The sequence below is a fragment of the Balaenoptera acutorostrata genome, chromosome 21 (assembly GCF_949987535.1).
Source record: "Balaenoptera acutorostrata chromosome 21, mBalAcu1.1, whole genome shotgun sequence".
NCBI classification, from domain to species: Eukaryota; Metazoa; Chordata; class Mammalia; order Artiodactyla; family Balaenopteridae; genus Balaenoptera; species Balaenoptera acutorostrata.
Genome location: NC_080084.1, coordinates 7,063,525 through 7,082,551, shown reverse-complemented (window position 1 = coordinate 7,082,551; position 19,027 = coordinate 7,063,525). Strand labels below are relative to the sequence as shown.

Below are 19,027 nucleotides of genomic sequence, written 5' to 3'. Positions count from 1 at the left end.
TGTTCCAAATTAAATATGTGGACTTGTTCATTGCCCGTAATTTCTTGCTACCACTCAGTGGGCAAGAGGCCATCCTGGGCGGGAGGGGACCAGCGCGGGGCCGAAAGACCCAGCGCGTCCATCGCGCCGGCGAGGCCCGCAAGGTCCTGCGGGAGCCCGGCACGTCTTCCCGCAGCACGCGCTGTGCTTCAGGGGACTTGGATCCGGAAACGAGAAGTCCGCGTGGTCCCCGGGAGGGAAGGCCCGGGCCTCGGTAAGGTACGCAACGTCGGGCGCGCGGACAGGCGGGGAACAGACAGTTGGGGCGACCCCTCACTTCCGTCCGTCGCTGTCTCAGGCGCTGGGGGCCACCCCCGACCCGAGCTCGCCCCCGCGCTCGCCCCGCGCTCGCCCCCGCCCCGCCCCCGATCCGCCCCCGATCCGGCCCCGCCCCTCGCCCCATCCCTCGGCGCCGCCACGTCAGCCTTGAGCGCGCGCGCCGTGATGGAGAAGGAGGTGGCGGCGGAAGTGGGTGTGCGGCTCGCGCTGTTCGCGGCCTTCCTGTAAGGACTTGCGCTCGGGCCCCCGGCCCCCGGCCCCGCTCCCCAGCCCGGGGCCGGTAGGTCCTGCCGCCCGGTCGGGCTCCGCGCGCGCTTCCGGGAAGCCGCCGACGCGCCCGCACCTTTGTGTCCCCTTTAGGGTAACAGAGCTGCTCCCGCCCTTCCAGAGGCTCATCCAGCCCGAGGAGATGTGGCTCTACCGGAATCCGTACGTGGAAGCAGAGTATTTCGCCACCAAGCCGATGTTTGTGCGTGGAGAACCAGCCTTCCTTCTGACCGCACTTCTCACGGAGCCGAACGCTAGGGAGGGAGCGGGCAGGTCCCCCTGGCTCCGCCACGGAGCTGAAGACCAGCCTTCGCGTCGTAACGGTTAAGGGCCAGGTTGAGAGAGAAGTCCGTCCGCTTCAGCTCCAGGGACAGGGTCCGAGGGCGGCTGCTCAGGGCGGCCCGGGGCAACTGGTCATTGAGAGGAGGGGTGACGGCGGCTCCCGCGGGAGCTCGGCGCCCAGCTAGCCGCAGGCAGACCCGGGACACCGCACTTGCGGGGGAGCCGGGAGGTCTGATAGGCCAGTTCTGTCACTTCACCCCTCTTGCTGTGGGAGCTCTTTTCCCAGCTAGCTGTGTGACGTTCTCGGGGCGGCCCTGTTTCCTTTCGTGTGCTGAGCTCTGCCGTGTCCGGCGCAGGTCGTCGCCTTGCTGGCCCCGCTGGCCCCGGTCCTCCTGGCCAGGTGTCTGAAGAAGGCGGACGCAGCGGACAGCCGGCAGGCCTGCCTGGGTAAGCGCGGCCTCCCCAGCGCCGTAAGCAGGAGGCGGGGGCCCCCACGGGGCTTGCGGCTGCGGTGGGGGGGGAGCCGAGCTCTGCGTTCCTCGGTGACTGTCTCCCGGGTGCCCCGCCTGCTACCCGTGAGACGTGCTCCACGTCCTGGGTGCACCTGCGTGCACCGGACTATTTGCAGCTCCGACGCGTCCTCAGCCCGGGTCGCGCGTTCTCCCTGTGCCACGGCGGAGTGGCCACCGGGGGCCGGGATTATTCTCACGCTCCGCTCCGGCTGGAGCCCGAGCGCTTCTCTGTCCCCGGAGACCGCGGCTGCGCCTAACGAGACAGGGACCCGGCCGCTCCTCCTGGGCAGACGCTACCAGCAGCTACTTCCGTTGCCTTCCAGCTGCCAGCCTGGCCCTGGCTCTGAACGGCGTCTTCACCAACACAGTCAAACTGATAGTGGGGAGGTGAGTGCCCAGCGCTGCCGCCCCCCCCCCCCCGCCCCAGGAGAGCAGGCGCACGCAACTGCTGCCACATCTTCCCCGTAGCCTTTTCTCTTTATATTGTCAGTCTGATCTTTCTTTTTTTTTTAAATTAATTAATTAATTTATGGCTGTGTTGGGTCTTCGTTTCTGTGCGAGGGCTTTCTCTAGTTGCAACAAGTGGGGGCCACTCTTCATCGCGGTGCGCGGGCCTCTCACTATCGCGGCCTCTCTTGTTGCGGAGCACAGGCTCCAGACGCGCAGGCTCAGTAGTTGTGGCTCACGGGTCTAGCTGCTCCGCGGCATGTGGTATCTTCCCAGACCAGGGCTCTGAACCCGTGTGCCCTGCATTGGCAGGCGGATTCTCAACCACTGCGCCACCAGGGAAGCCCTGGTTCTTCTCTTCTAACAAACACTCCCTCTCTTCCCTCTACCTCGGTCCCTCGGGTGACTCTCGGGCTCTTTTCTGCCCTGAACAGCATTTCCCACTAACACAGAGTAGGTGCCCTCCAGAGCACCCCCAGAAGCTGCAGCACGACTCACTCTTTGCCCTAAAAAGTAACTATGTGCTGCAGTGGCTTTTTTTCCTTCCTGATTTAAATATTGACCCTGGAAATAAGGCTTTTCTTAGTGGTGACTATCCAATCCGGTTTCACTGTTTTTGCCTGGGACACTATTTGACTGACAGTTAAGAAGGTATCTAACACAACCAAAAAATAACTTCTGGAGTTGTAAATGATCCACGTTCAGACCTTGCTTATTTCTTGCAGGCCACGCCCAGACTTCTTCTACCGTTGCTTCCCCGACGGGCAAGCCCATCGTGACTTGACGTGCACAGGAGATGAGGACGTGGTGAACGAGGGCCGCAAGAGCTTCCCCAGTGGACATTCTTCCTGTATGAATACCACGTGGACTCTACATCTATGCTTTTTTTTTTGGATCATTGAATTTAACCTAGGAAGCTTGTGAGGATGGGAACATCTCACGCACTCTTGTTCTTGTATCTAGAAATCGGAGAGCCCCCTTCTTTAATAACAAGCTTGAACCTCGAATATTAAATGTTCGAGGACAGAGGAAGTAGTTTACCTTCATAAAATTTGAACATTTTATTATTACTGTATTATTTATTTGCCTAAATCCTGCAATCTTGTTCCAGTCATAAAAATATTAACCTTTATTGAAGAGTTACTGTATGTCAGGTGCTTCCGAAAGCATTTTAGATTCGTGTCTCGTTTGATACCATAAAGAAAGAGCCCAATGAGATGCGTACTGTTATTTTTATGATTCCCATTTATGCATCAGGAAACTAACACATCAGGAAGTTAAGTCCCATCGCTAGGATTCCAAAACTATTCTCAGGGTAAATGTTACTCACTTTGGGAAACGGTCCTTTATGTATGACCCTTTTGTTTCCTTCTCCCTCATAACCGACGATGTAGATCGATGATCTACACCGAAAGTTACCAAAAGGGAGAAAAACATGTTCATACCCGCTAGCCTCCTCTTCTTCTTTAAAAGACACATACTTAGAGGTTTTCCCTCTTCTAGTTGCATTTGCTGGTCTGGCCTTCGCGTCCTTCTACCTGGCAGGGAAGTTACACTGCTTCACACCACGAGGCCGAGGGAAATCCTGGAGGTTCTGTTCCTTTCTGTCACCCCTACTCTTTGCAGCTGTGATTGCACTGTCCCGCACCTGTGATTACAAGCATCACTGGCAAGGTAAGCAAGGCATCAGGCCATGGACGCCTCCACTGTTCTCCCATCGTTTCTCCCTAGCACTCGGCACAGGAGACGCTCCCCGGGTGTCTGCTGAATGAACAGACAAGTGAGCAGAGGATGGCCTGCGTTCTGTACTGAGTATGTGTTTATCGCTACACAGAAAATGAAAAAGCACGCGGTTAGCTTTTAAACAGCTTACCAAGGAGGAACATTCTGATTTTCCCATGACTTTGAAGCATCATAAGTTCAGAATAAACTCTGTAAGAAATTTTTTACAACCAACCTCAAAGTTCAATTTACTTATACTGTCTTAAAAATCAAGTTCACTGTCGTTGAGATTTTTGTTCAGAAATGAAAGTAAAATTCAAGAAAACATAAAATTGTAATTAAACCAAAGAAATTTAAGTTGAATGACAGAGTAAAACATCCAAATTACAGAATATTTGCACAGAAAGCCCACAGTTCAAAAAAAAAAAAAAAAAAACAAAGCTGACAGTATTGTCCAGAGGACCTTAGGAGCTCAGTTTTAAAGAATAAACTAAATTTTTGCAAAGAGAGGCAACTCCTGAAGAGTTTATTCCTTCCTCTAGAACCCTTTAAATGTGAGGAGTTGCTGACAGCATTAAGTGAACCTTCATTATTCTTCTCAATTGAAAATATTCAGTGCAGTGAACTCAGAGAAAGCCTTGTTATAACTACCCAACTAAAGATGTGTTTTGATTTGGTGTTTAGAGAACAACCTGACAATGACAATCCCGCAACTGTACGATAAAATTAAGAAAACCCAAAAACCCGACAAGCCTGGCATTGAGGGGTTTTGCCGGCTAAACAAGCAGAGTAGCGTGGAGGGCCCAGCTCCCTCTGCCGGGTGGCACCGCCGTGACTGAGGGGGCGCCCGTCTCCTCTGCCGTCAGATGTCCTGGCTGGATCCGCCATCGGCCTGACGTTCGCCTACGTCTGCTACAGGCAGTACTACCCTCCCCTGACGGACGCCCAGTGCCACAGACCCCTGCAGCGCGGCCCTGCTCTTCCCACCGCGCGAAAGCAGCCCGGCGACCCTCGTCATTTCGATGTTTAGACACTGGAGCTGCCTCCCTGGAGAACAGGTGAATCAGCCCCTCCTAACTCACCACACCCAGGACAAGAATTTCTGAACTTTTACCTCCTGAGAGGTACAGGTGAGGACAGAAGGCCGCATGATCATGCAGTTTCCCTAGCTCACAGGGATTTATTGCGAGGAGTCAAGGTCCTTTTTAACTACTGTTTGCCACGCATTCCAGTAATGAGATCTTTCCATGGTCTTTCCAGCTTATGAATGTGACCCATCGGATTGGTATCCCAAGATCTACAGTGTTTTTACACTTAACTTCAGTACTGTTCTTGGAATGATTCTGTCACAAAGAAGCTTTCACCTTAGCCCCACTTTATCCTAGAAGCTAGCATTGATTATCAGAACTTAATTTCCATTTCCCATAGCTCAAAATCTTAAAATCTAGGGCATGAGCAATTAAATTATTTTAGTTCTGTTTACTTTCTCTGGTGGCAATTCCATCACGCCTTAAATAGGAAAATCTCCAATTCTGGCTTATTTACCACTGTGCATATCTTATTCAAGTCCAGCTAAGTACTGCTGTCCATTTTGAATACTGTAAACATAAACGATTTGATAATTTGTTGAATTACTGAGTAAACACAATAAAAAAGAAACTGCTCAGGAGCGTGGATTCAGTACTCACTCTCTCCACCTTACTTGTGTAACTGTGCTCACGAGCTGCTTTCCCTCCACTCAGGACTGAAGATCTGCCCAAATGCACCAGCTGTGCCAAGCGGCCAACGCAGGGCAGGGTAGTCAGAGACATGGCTGTCTGGAGGGCAGGTGAGTCTCCTCCCGCCCCACCCTCACGGTAGGGTATAAGGGACCATGACGGGACGTCGGCGGAACTGATGGTGTAGGACCTATAACGGCCTTTCTCTGTGCTGTGATTATATTTTATTTGTTTTCTTTTTGTGATTATATTTTAAATATGACCTTGATTTGTGTATTTCTATAACATATTTTCAATATATCTTTTTCCTAATGGTGAACGTGGTTTTTTGTGCTTAAAGTTCCATTTGAGACCTGAAACATTTCCAAAGTTAGACACCAGATTGCCTATCTGACACAAGTGATTCCACTATCTATAGCAGTGGCTGATGTCAATAATACCAAAGGAGCATCTCAATATTTACCTTATAATCGCCGCACTTTAAATCAACAGTCAAGGGCAAAGAACCTGAATGTTAGTTCTTTGCCCAAAACTCTTTTTAAACTTGTTTTAGTAGTACACAAGGGGAAGAGAAATGGTTATTGTATTGACTCTCTACTTTATGATGGATGAGCCAGGTAAAAGTAGGCAACTGGTCAATATGGTTTTATTTCAGTATTTACTAAAGTTTTAAATAAAATCACATAAAAAACATTTCAAAAAGTGCAAAATATCAGAAAGCTAATCAGTGCTATTAATCTTTCCATGCAAACAATCTCTTTTGCTGAGATAAGCAATACCAATTCTGCAGCTGGGAGTATGTATAAAATGATACTCTACCAGCATTTAAAAATAGGCTTGGTTAAGAGATTGCACATGATAACAACTGAAGTAGTGCAAATAATATACAACTAAACAAGGAACTCAAGTCAAGCTTATTACCCTGTGGAATATACATCCGTGATACCAGCACAGGGGGACAAACAGGATATAAAGCTCTTTTCCAGTCACCTGCCCCTCATCACCAGGAAGGAAACACGTCTTAGTACAAACAGTGGTTTATCTAGCCATCCAGGTTGATCCTGTTCATCTTTGGTTACAGGGACTCACTCTTGCTGGTCCTTTGGTTTACTCTTAAATTTTAGTTATTCTGTTAATAGGAAGACCAAATTTAAATTTGAAGACAACAACTTGATGAAAGCTTCCCCTTCAATATGTACTGAATGCTACTGAATTCTCAGTAACCCTTACTTCAGACTCAGAGTTTATGTAGTAAAGAAAATAAAGTATTTCATAGAGATGAGACTTCTTAGTGGCTTAGCATTAGTCTGTAAGCAGATGGACAAGGAAAGGCCAGGCTCTCACCTTTACCCCAACCTTCACTCTAGGGTGACAGTAATTAACCTTCCCTCTGCCGTCAAAGAGATGGCTTATGTGAATGTTAAATTCCAGGACTTTGGATACCATGATACATTTACTTACAAGAAACCGATACAAAAAACGAAACACAGCTTGCCTGTCTACACCGCTCTGTCCACCAGGGCCTGTAGGAACCTGAAAGGAGTGTGAAGGACTGTCACAAAGAGAACTGCAAAGACAATCACACGCTGAGACCTGTGAGAAAGAAAATACCTGCAGCACAGTGGTGAGCAAGATGCCTTGGAAACAATTAGTCTCCATTCACCCGTCTTCTTCAAGGTGCATCTCACTTGCACGCTCTGACACTGACTCTGCAACAGCTGTTCCTGGCCCCACAGACGCAGGTTTGTCTTTCAGAATAAGGAACACTTCCCCCTAGCCAGATCTACCAACACTGCCTGTGCCGGGAGCCTGTCCCGCAGCGTCCTGCACTACAGGTACCTAAGAAGGCAATGCTGTTTATGTGCTTGAAGAGGACACTCTTCAATACTCCCTGCACCCAAGCAGCTGTGGCAGATGGCTTACACAAATTCTATTTCACCATCAATGTACCACTAAAACATTTTATTCATCACTTAATAAGCAGTCAAAGCTGTGTAATTTCAGGTCTGTCAGCTTTTATAACCCTCAACTTAAGAACCAACAACTAAGTCGGACTTTGTCTAGAGTCTCCCAGTTTGAAGTATGATATGATATAAAAGGGCAGGTCTAGGATATATAATATCTCTTTGCTTTATAAAGATGCACCTGATGTGAACTAAACTGTCCACTTCAGACTGTCCACCGAGAGCAGCTCAAACAGCTGTGGAAACAATGAACAGCTCAGTGATTCCTAGCAATAAATCTGTCAGTCAGCTGTAGAGAGAGTAAACAGTATTTACAAATTTTAGTCTTTCTTCATACAGTACGTGTAGGAAATAAAAGCTGGCTCAAAAGAGTCTGATGGCCACCGGTCTCCCTCATCCACTTAGACTTGGCCTTCAAATGCAGAGAACACCCATGAGCGATGAGCAGACCCCAAAATGCCTTCTGAATCTCGGGAGTCCGCTTCCAGATTAGAATATTTTCTAAAGATAAGCAGTAATTTCTTAGAAAAATTTATACCCAACCCAAAACAAAAACTCAAACAGACGTTATACCATCTCAAGTAATAAGCAATAAAGTGTGGTACCTAAATACCATCATCAAAGTATTAAAGATGCAAACCACTCCCAGCTATGACGAAAGAATGGCAAGTGTTTCTTTGAAGCCAGTGGTAAAAAGTAATAGGGTCTTCCCTTTGCTTTTCCACTCACTTCCAGAGAGGAAGATTATCTTCCAAAGACCCCAGTGGTGAGTAAGTGGCAGGCAACCTGCAGGAAATGTCACAGCTGAGGAGAGGAAAACTGCAGCAACAAAGAGGCAGGTTTTCTGGGGAAGGATCCCTCAGTGTCCGTCTAAGGGAGAGAGTGGAAGAGGTCATCACGCTGGAAGGCGACCAGAGAGAACGCCAGAGTCTGACACACAAACTTTCTAACTGCACATCTACAGGGCTGAGTAACGTAAATCCCAGGGTGAGCTGTTTGTGCTTAAAGCTGTAACTGTTGCCATGGTAACTCTCAGATGGTCAACTATTAAGATTCTGAGTTTAGATCCTAAAAATGGCAAGTATTATTGGACCAAGTCGCTAACAAAACAAACATACACTAACCTTTGTCTAAGTGGCCTACTGTGCTTTTTTCCCATGAATTGTAACCAGAGTCCCTCTAAAAATGAGTAATAACCTGGATCTTGGTGACAGGCAACAAAAAGTGTATTTATAAAGAGCTGAGGCTCCACGGTCCCTCGTCCCAGGTTAACATGTAGGAACCATGCTGCACACATGACATTAAAAACTTACATTAAGCAGCCATGGGTGGTTCATGTTTACTGTAAAGGCTGATCAAGGAAGATACCCTGGGTTTGGTAGATTTCTTTGAGGACCAGCAATACTGTATCTTCAGACTCCCTGTAAAGAGAAAAAATTATGTTGTAAAAAGAAGAAACTAACATTCGTACTAGATGCTTTACATATATCATCTCAATCTACACAACCACCTTACGAGTTCATTTTTTTACTGTTTAAAAGAAATCTGACTCAGAGGTGATGTAATTGGCAGTGGTTTGTAAGGTAACCTTATAACAAATAAGTCTAGCATTATGTCCTGTAATATAAAAAAGCCAGTAGTAAATGACCAAGCCCTCCCTTTCCACAGAACTCACTCTTGGAACAACATGGAAGAGTCATCCAATTCATCACCTTAATTTTTTAAATGTTATTCACCTTTTTCAAAAAGCCAATACAATCATATGAATAAAAATCAAAGATATAAAAGGATATAATAATGAAGTCTCCTTCTCACTGTTTCTTCACCACTAGTCCCCAACTTCTGACAACCGACGTTACCAATTTCTCATGCATCTTCCAGATATTATTCAGTGTGTGTACAAGCAATTATTTATATCCAGTTTGTAAAGAAATTTGATTATAAAAATACAGCATTCACGGATTGCCGTAAGGGTATATGGCTCAAACAGTTTTCTAGATCTAAGGTTTGACATTTTTTGAGTCATGGATCTATTTGAGAATCTAATGAAACCTATGGATTTCTCCCCAGAAAAGACACCATATACATATATACCCGAAATTATAAATAGAATTTCACTGGACTCATAGACTTTTTTCTATTCCCCACAAGCTCCATACATAGATGGCAGGTTAAGAAACTCCTTCCTCCTATACCGGTGAGGGGAGATTAGCTAAACAAGATATTAAAATGGTGTGATCCTGGTGCATAAATAAATGGATCAATAGAAAAGAACAGGAAATCCAGAAATAGCCTTAAATACTCATAGAAATTTAATACAATAAAGTTAGAACCTCAGATCTATTAACAGTGTTGCAACAACTGGATAGCTATCCTGAAAATGATTTGGATCAATCCACACCTTACTATTAGGATAAATTTGAACAGAATCAAAGATTTATATGTAAAAATGAAACCCTAAAATATCAGAATAAACTGTGGTAAGGAATTCTTTGGAGAACAAGGAAAATCTAAGTATGACACAAATTCCAGAAGCCAAAAAAGGAAAAAAAAATAAATTTGACTACATAAAAATCAAAATTTCTACTTAGCAAAAAGTAATGTACACAATGTCAAAGACAAACTGGGGAAAAGGTATTTACAACTCATATCACAGATTTATCAATTAAAAAACCAAAATTTCAATATAAAATAGAATAAAGGGTATATAGATAACTCCCCCCCAAAATTAAAATGGTCCTTAAATATATGTCAAGATGCTCAACCTTATTCATAATAGGAGGAGGGCAATATGAATTATAGAGTGCATGATACATACGCTGAAAACCAGAAAACACTGCTGAGAGAAACTAAAGACCAAAATACACTGAGAGAACTGTGTTCGTGGGTCAGAAGACTCAGCATTATTAAGATGTCAATTCTTCCCCCAAATTGATCTATAGATAAAATGCAATCACAATCAAAATCCCTAAAAAGCTTTTTGGCTGAAATTAACAAGTTCATTCTACAATATATAAGGAAATGCAGAGGACCTACAATACCTAAAATAACTACGAATAGGAACAACAAAGATGAAGGACTCACGATACCTAATTTTAAGCCTTACTATAAAGCTACAGTAATCAGGACAGTGTTTTATTGGCATAAGGATAGACAAACAGATCAGTGGAACAAAACAGAGCCAAAGCAATTCAACAGTTTCTCCATCTGAATAAACTTTTCAACAAATGTTGCTAGAACAGGAAAACCACATGCAAAACAATGAACCTCAATCCTTTCCTCACACCATCTTTAAAAATTAACTCAATCAAAATGGATCATAGAGCTAAATGTAAAAGCTAAAATGACACAACTTCTAAAACAAAGGAGAAACCTTAATGACATTGGATTTGGCAAAGATTTCTTAAATATGTCAGAAAAGCACAAACATCAGTAAAATGGACTTCATCAAAATAAAAAACTGCGCTTCAAAACCTACTTGCTAGAAAAATGAAAACCAAACCACATCCTGAGGAAAAAAAGTATATCTGAAAAGAACTTGTAACTAAAATATAGAAAACTCTCGAAACTTAATAATGAAACAATCCAATTTTTTTAATGGGCAAAAGATTTCAACAGACAATTCACCAAAGAAGATGTATGGATGGCAAGGGGGATCGATCAACGTGGCAGAGTAAGAGGACATGGAACTCACCCCCCAAAAAAACACATCAAAAGTACATCTATATGTGGAATGGAAACTGGCAAAAAAACTCCTGTACAACCAAGGCTGTAAGAAAGATCCACATGTAATCGTTTAGGATGGGAAGAAAAGCGATCAGGTTGGGACCTGTGCCCCTGGGAGGGGACTCAGAGGAAAAGGGAGAATGCACAGGCGGAGACCCACCCTGGGGAGTGAGCAGTGAGAGCCTCAGACTGAACGCCCCAGTCCTGGGGTCCTAATCAGGGGAGACGAGCCCCCTTGGCTAGCTGGAGGGCAGCAGGGCTGTGGGAGCGCGTGCGTGCTGGCTCGCCCCCAGGCAGGGCGGAGAGTACAGTGGGAGGACTGCTCTAGTGGCTGCCAGGTCTCCCCGCCTGGGTGCACACCTCAGCCCCACTTGCTCCATGACGATGCACCATTGCACAGCATCTAGGGCCGCCACGACAGGGAGAAACACAGCCAAGGGATGCACAGGCAACCCGGACCTGGGGCGGAGTCTGGGTGGGGGTCAGCAGCCACTGTTGGCACTTACTCAAGCAGTGCATCAGAAGAAGCCCAGAACTCTGACGGCGGCCTCCACCCCGCGGCTTACGCCCCAGCATACACCAAGAGCCCACACAGGCCCCAGCTGCCCTGCAGTGTGGCCCCATAACAAGACAGGGGAGGCCGGGGGCAGTGACTGACTATGAGGGGCAAAGGGGACATGCACCCCGGGCTGCACAGGGCAGACAGCTCGGACCTCTGTCTGCAGAGAGCCCACGTGGGCCCCACTTTTGTCTGCCCTCCCCAGCTATGGGGCAAGGGTTCCAGGGCAGGGGGGGTGGGAAACACACCTAAAGGGAACAGAGCCAGCCTGGGCCGGACCCTCAGGGCTTTGGCTCCAGCAACTTAGGATCAGACCCTGTCCCCAATGCATGGTGACAGCCACTGAGCAGAGGGGAAGTCCCACCTCACACCCAGCTCCAGCTCCACCCCCTACTAAGGTGATAGCTGAGGAAAGATGACTTTGTCCATGTCATCAAATCCTGCTCTCCCATCAAAGGCACTGGGCACACACAGTCTGTATAAGGATGCTCCCACATAAGAATACCCCTTTCAGACCGCAATAGGTAACTGTTTCACCTAAATTCATAGTGACAGAAAAAGTTAAGCAAAACGAAAAGGCAGACGAACTGCTCTCAATTGAAACAGCAAGAGAAAACCCATGAAAAAATAAATAATGAAACAGAAATAAACAATTTACCAGATAAAGAATTCAGAACACAGTTAATTAAAAAATGTTAACTGAATTAGGGAAAAGAACAAATGAACATAGTGAGAATTTTAACAAGGAACTAGAATGTATAAGAAAGACCCAATCAGAAATGAAGAATTCAATAGCTGCAATAAAAAACACACGAAAAGAACTGAATAGCAGACTAAGTGATACAGAAGAACACATAAGTGATCTGAAACATAGAATAATGGAAAACACCCAATCAGAACAGCAAAAAGAAAAGAGAGATTTAAAAAAATGAAAACGGTATAAGAGATCTCTGGGCTAACATTAAATGTACCAACATTCACATTATAGGGGTCTCAGAAGGAGAAGAGAGAGAGAGCAGGGCATCGAAAATGTATTTGAGGAAATTGTGGCTGAAAACTTCCCAAACCTGAAGGAAACAAATATCCAGGAACAGGAAGCACAGAGGGTCCCAAACAAGATGAACCCAAGCAAACTCACACCAAGACATAACATAATTAAAATGGCAAAAGGTAAAGAGAGGCTTCTGAAGGCAGCAAGAAAAAAAGAGAGTCATACACAAGGGAATCCCCATAAGGCTATCAGCTGATTTCTCTGCAGAAACCTTGCAGGCCAGAAGGGAGTGGCATGATATATTCAAAGTCCTGAAAGGGAAAAACCTGCAACCCAGGATACTCTGCCCAACAAGATTATCATTCAGAATTGAAGAAGAGATAAAGAACTGCTCAGACAAGCAAAAACTGAAACAGTTCATCAATACTAAACCTACTCTAAAAGAAATGTTAAAGGGTCTTCTCTAAGTAGAAAAGAAGTAAGAACCTATAGAAAAGGGAAAATCCCAATAGAAAAGGCAAATACATAGTAAGGACTGAGGATCAACCACTTAAATAAGCCAGTATGAAGATTAAAAGACAAAAAACTGTAAAAGCAACTATAACTACAATAAACAGTTAAGGGATAAACAGATGTGAAATGTAACATCAAAACCACAAAATGCAGGGGAGGGGAGTAAAATAACATAGGTTGTTTAGAATATGTTTGAACTTAAATGACTGCCAGTTTAACACAAGTAGATATAGGTCAACATATAAGAACCCCATGGTAATCACAAATCAAAAAACTACAACATATACACACACACAAAAAAGTAAGGAACACAAGCATACTGCTAAATAAAATCATTAAACCACAAAGGAAGAAAAAAAAGAAATGAATACAGAAGAACTACAAAAACAACCAGAAAACAAGTAATAAAATGGCAATAAGGGCTTCCCTGGTGGCGCAGTGGTTGAGAATCCGCCTGCCAATGCAGGGGACACGGGTTCGAGCCCTGGTCTGGGAGGATCCCACATGCCACGGAGCAACTAGGCCCGTGAGCCACAATTACTGAGCCTGCGCATCTGGAGCCTGTGCTCCGCAACAAGAGAGGCCACGATAGTGAGAGGCCCGCGCACCGCGATGAAGAGTGGCCCCCGCTTGCCACAACTAGAGAAAGCCCTCGCACAGAAACGAAGACCCAACACAGCCATAAATAAATAAATAAATAAATAAATAAATATTTTTAAAAAAAATGGCAATAAGTACATACCTATCAATAATTACTTTAAATGTCAATGGACTAAATGCTCCAATCAAAAGACACAGGGTGGGGCTTCCCTGGTGGCGCAGTGGTTAAGAATCCGCCTGCCAATGCAGGGGACACGGGTTCGAGCCCTGGTCCGGGAAGATCCCATATGCCGTGGAGCAACTAAGCCCGTGCGCCACGACTATTGAGCCTGCACTCTAGAGCCCACAAGCCACAACTACTGAGCCCACGTGCCACAACTACTGAAGCCCACGTGCCTAGAGCCCATGCTCCGCAACAAGAGAAGCCAAAGCAATGAGAAGCCTACACACAGCAACGAAGACCCAACGCAGCCAAAAATAAATAAATAAATTTTAAAAAGACACAGGGTGGGTGACTGGACAAAAAACAAGACCCATCTATATGCTGCCTCCAGGAAACTCACGTCAGAGCTAAAGACACACACAGGCTGAAAATAAGGGAATGGAAAAAGATATTTCCTGTAAACAGAAATGAAAAAGCAGGGGCAGCAGTATTCCTATCAGACAAAATAGACTTTAAAACAAAGGCTATAACAAAAGACAAAAGGAGGGCGTTCTATAATGATAAAAGGATCAATACGAGAACAGGATATAACATTTGTTACTATATATGCATCCAAGACAGGAGCAGCTAAATATATAAAGCAAATAGTAACAGACATAAGAGGAGAAACTGACAATAATACAGTAATAGTAGGAGACTTTAACATTCCATTTTCATCAATGGACAGATAATCCAGACAGAAAATCAATAAGGCAACAGTGGCCTTAAATGACACAATAGACTAGGTGGACATAATAGATATCTACAGGACATTACATTCCAAAAGAGCAGAATACACATTTTTTCCAAGTGCACATGAAATGTTCTCCAGGACAGATCACATGTTGGGCCACAAAACAAGTCTCAACAAATTTCAGAGGATAGAAATTATATCAAGCTTTTTTCCGACCACAACGGTATGAAACTAGAAATCAATTACAGAAAGAAAAATGGGAAAAGAACAAACACATGGAGACTAAATGACATGCTACTAAAAAATGATGGGTCAATAAAGAAATCAAAGAGGAAATCAGAAAATACCTTGAGACAAATAAAAATGGAAACACAACTCTCCAAAATCTATGGGATGCAGCAAAAACAGATTTAAGAGGAAAGTTTATAGTGATACAGGCCTTCCTCAAGAAATAAGAAAAATCTCAAACAAACCTACCACCTAAGGGAATTAGAAAAAGAAGAACAAAGCCCAAAGTCAGCAGAAGGAAGGAAATAATAAAGATCAGAGAAGGAAATAAAATAGAGATTAAAGAAAGTAATAAAAAAGATCAATGAAAATGAGAGCTGGTTTTTTGAAAAGATAAACAAAAAGGATAAACCTTTAGCCAGGCTCACCAAGAAGAAAAGAGAGAGGACCCAAATAAACAAAATAAGAAATGAAAGAGGAGAAATTACAACCACTACCACAGAGATATAAAAAAAATCATAAAAGGATACTATGAACAGTTATAGTCCAACAAATTGGACAACCTAGAAGAAATGGACAAATTTCTAGAAACATAAAAATTGCCAAGACTGAATCAAGAAGAAACAGACCATTTAAACAGACCAAACACTAGTGAAATTAAATTTGTAATTAAAAAAAACTCTCAGGAAACAGAAGTCCAGGACTGACTTCACAGGGGAATTGTAGCAAACGTACAAAGAAGAGCTAACACCTATCCTCCTTTAACTATTCCAAAAAACTGAAGAGGAGGAAATACTCCCAAATTCATTCTACGAGGCCACCATTATCCTGATACCCAAACCAGACCAATACAATACAAAAAAAGAAAATTACAGGCCAATATCTTTGATGAATACAGATGCACAACTTCTCAACAAAATGTTAGCAAACTGAATCCAACAATATAAAAAAAGGATCATACATAATGATCAAGTGGGATTTATTCCAGGGACACAAGGATGGTTCAACATTCACAAATCAATCAATGTGATATACCACATCAACAAAAGAAAGGACAAAAATCACACGATCACCTTAATGGACACAGAAATGCATTTAATAAAATTCAACATCCATTCTTGAAAAGAACACTCATCAAAGTTGATATAGAGGGAACATATCTCAACATAACAAAGGCCATTTATGACAAACCCACAGCTAACGTCATATGCAACAATGAAAAGCTGAAAGCCTTTCCTCCAAATTCAGGAACAAGACAAAGATGCCTAATGTTGCCCCTTCTATTTAACATAGTATTGGAAGTCCTAGCCACAGCAATCAGACAAATAAAAAAGAAAGGAAAAAAAAAGAAAAAAAGAAAGGCATCCAAATTGGAAGGGAGGAAGTAAAACTGTCACTATTTGCAGATAGCATGATACTTTGTATAGAAAACCCTAAAGCCTCCACCAAAAAACTGTTACAAGTAATAAATGAATTCAGTAAACTTGCAGGATACAAGATTAATATACAGAAATCTATTGCTTTCCTATACACTAATGATGAACTATCGAAAGAGAAAGTAGAAAAAAAATCCCATTTAAAATTACATCAAAAAGAATAAAATACCCTAGGAATAAACTTAACCAAGGAGGTGAAAAACCTACACTCTGAAAATTATAAAACACTGATGAAGGAAACTGAAGATGATACAAAGAAATGGAAAGATATCCTACGCTCTTGGAATGGAAGAATTAATACTGTTAAAATGGCCATACTATCCAAAGCAATCTACAGACTTAATGCGATCCCTACCAAAATACCCATGACATTTTTCACAGAACTAGAACAAATAATCCTAAAATCTATATGGAATCACAAAAGGCCCCATATTGCCAAAACAGTCTTGAGAAAAAAAGAACAAAGCTGGAGATATCACCCTCCCTGACTTCAGACCATACTACAAAGCTACAGTTATCAAAACAGATTAGTGGGCTTCCCTGGTGGCGCAGTGGTTGAGAATCTGCCTGCTAATGCAGGGGACACGGGTTCGAGCCCTGGTCTGGGAAGATCCCACATGCCACGGAGCAGCTGGGCCCGTGAGCCACAATTGCTGAGCCTGCGCGTCTGGAGCCTGTGCCCCGCAACGGGAGGGGCCGCGATGGAGAAAGGCCCGCGCACAGCGATGAAGAGCGGTCCCCGCACCGCGATGAAGAGTGGCCCCCGCTTGCCGCAACTGGAGAAAGCCCTCGCACGAACCGAAGACCCAATACAGACAAAAATAAATAAATTAATTAATTAAAAAGAAAATCCTTAAAAAAAGAAACAGAAAAAGAAAAAGAAGCCACTCATGAATAGAGAAGTAAACATTCAAGGTCATTCAATTAACAAGCAAAAAATACATTTGAAAAAAAAAAAAAAAAAACAGATTAGTACTGGCACAAAAACAGACACATAGATCAATGGAGCAGAATAAAGAGCCCAGAAATAAACCCATGCACCTATGGTTAATTAATCTATGACAAAGGAGGCAAGAATGCAAAATGGAGAAAAGACAGTTTCTTTGACAAGTGGTGCTGGGAAAACTGGACAGCTACATGTAAAGGAATGAGATTAGAAAATTTCTGCACACCATTTACAAAAATAAACTCAAAATGGATGAAAGACCTAAATGTAAGACTGGAAACCATAAACCCCCTAGAAGAGAATATAGGCAGAACACTCTTTGACATAAATCACAGCAATATTTTTTTGGATCTGTCTCCTAAGGCAAAAAAATAAAAGCAAAAATAAACAAATGGGACCTAATTAAACTTAAAAGCTTTTACACAGCAAAGGAAACCATCAACAAAACGAAACGAAAAGCTACTGAATGGGAGAAAATATATGCACATGATATGAGTGATAAGGGGTTAATATCCAAAATATATAAACAGCTCATAAAACTCAGTATCAAAAAAAAAAACAAAACCCAATCAAAAAATGGGCAGGAGACCTGAACAGACATTTTTCCAAGAAAGACACATAAATGGATAACAGGCACATGAAAAGATGCTCAACATCACTAATCATCAGGGAAATGCAAATCAAAACCACAATGAGGGCTTCCCTGGTGGCGCAGTGGTTGGGAATCCGCCTGCCAATGCAGGGGACACGGGTTTGAGCCCTGGTCCGGGAAGATCCCACATGCCGCGGAGCAACTAAGTCCGTGCGCCACAACTACTGGGCCTGTGCTCTAGAGCCCGTGCGCCACAGCTGCTGAAGCCCGCGTGCCTAGAGCCCGTGCTCCGCAACAGGAGAAGCCACCGCAATGAGAAGCCCACAGACTGTAACGAAGAGTGGCCCCCGCTGGCCACAACTAGAGAAAGCCCGCGCGCAGCAACAAAGACCCAACACAGCCAAAATAAATAAATAAATAAATAAATAAATATATTTAAAAAAAAACCACAATGAGATACCACCTCACACCTGTCAGAACGGCTGTCATCAAAAGGAACACAAATAACAAACACTGGCGAGGATGTGGAGAAACGGGAATGCTTGTCCACTGTTGGTGGGAATGTGAAATGGTGCAGCCACTGTGGAAAACAGTATGGAGGCTCCTCAAAAAAATAAAAATAGAACCACCATATGACCCAGCAATTCCACTCCTGGGTATATATCCAGAAAAAACAAAAACACTAACTTGAAAAGATACACGCACCCCAATGTTCACAGCAGCACTAATCACGATAACTAAGATACGGAAGCAACCTAAGTGTCCAGCAACAGACAAATGAGTAAAGAAAATGTGGTATATATTACAATGGAATAATACTCAGCCATAAAAAAAACGATGGAATTCTGCCATTTGCAGCAACATGGATGGACCTAAAGAATATTATGCTCGGTGAAATAAGTCTTAATTGTTTCACAGATATTTGATAGATGTAGAAAAAGAAGGATAGGCCAGTGTACATTTGGGATTAGAATGATTTCTTGTTCAGACAATTACAAAACAGCACACTCATATCATTTGAAGAAATCTTAACAAACAATTAAGACCAAAAAACCCCAAAACAAAAACAAACACTTAGGGGCTTCCTTGGTGGCGCAGTGGTTAAGAATCCTCCTGCCAATGTAGGGGACACGGGTTCAAGCCCTGCTCCAGGAAGATCCCACATGCCGTGGAGCAACTAAGCCTGTGTGCCACAACTACTGAGCCTGCGCTCTAGAGCCCGTGAGCCACAACTACTAAGCCCATGAGCCACAACTACTGAAGCCCGCGCGCCTAGAGCCCATGCTCCGCAACAAGAGAAGCCACCGCAA

At 43.9% G+C, this 19,027-nt stretch overlaps 2 protein-coding genes across 8 annotated transcripts in view; one reads left to right on the top strand and one right to left on the bottom strand.

Annotated features, from left to right (window-relative positions):
* Positions 1-432: 432 nt before the first annotated feature.
* Positions 433-6,923, top strand: PLPP5 (phospholipid phosphatase 5). Of its 6 annotated transcripts, XR_009006516.1 has the most exons (9): positions 452-542; positions 679-787; positions 1,224-1,314; positions 1,703-1,766; positions 2,552-2,676; positions 3,330-3,500; positions 4,415-4,606; positions 5,291-5,376; positions 6,787-6,923. XR_009006516.1 is itself a non-coding variant. In XM_057537309.1 (8 exons), exons 2-7 carry the CDS (start codon positions 728-730, stop codon positions 4,576-4,578), a joined length of 675 nt encoding a protein of 224 aa, XP_057393292.1. In that variant the 5' UTR covers positions 433-507; positions 679-727; the 3' UTR covers positions 4,579-4,606; positions 5,291-5,585. The 6 variants fall into 6 exon arrangements, 4 of the variants coding, with proteins under 4 accessions (XP_057393292.1, XP_057393291.1, XP_007178457.2 ...); XM_057537309.1 differs by lacking the exon at positions 6,787-6,923 and having other exon boundaries at positions 433-507; positions 5,291-5,585; XR_009006517.1 differs by lacking the exon at positions 6,787-6,923 and having other exon boundaries at positions 4,467-4,606; positions 5,291-5,585.
* The window catches only part of DDHD2 (DDHD domain containing 2), a 26,906-nt gene continuing 13,773 nt past the window's right edge, over positions 5,895-19,027 (bottom strand). The window contains exons 17-18 of one of the 2 annotated variants that reach the window (XM_007178390.3): positions 8,544-8,651; positions 5,895-8,100 (exon numbers count right to left, since the gene is read on the bottom strand). In XM_007178390.3, coding sequence (XP_007178452.1) covers positions 8,570-8,651 — 82 coding nt within the window. In that variant the 3' untranslated portion in view covers positions 5,895-8,100; positions 8,544-8,569. The remainder of the gene's footprint in view (positions 8,101-8,543; positions 8,652-19,027) is intronic. The other variant, XM_057537307.1, reaches the window with a different exon arrangement.

Coding starts and splice junctions, on each gene's coding strand:
- PLPP5 (XM_007178395.3), top strand. CDS start 484: ATGGAGAAGGAGGTGGCGGCGGAAGTGGGTGTGCGGCTCGCGCTGTTC. Junction 2,677..3,329: donor CCCCAGTGGACATTCTTCCT/GTATGAATACCA, acceptor TCCCTCTTCTAG/TTGCATTTGCTGGTCTGGCC. Junction 3,501..4,414: donor TTACAAGCATCACTGGCAAG/GTAAGCAAGGCA, acceptor CTCTGCCGTCAG/ATGTCCTGGCTGGATCCGCC.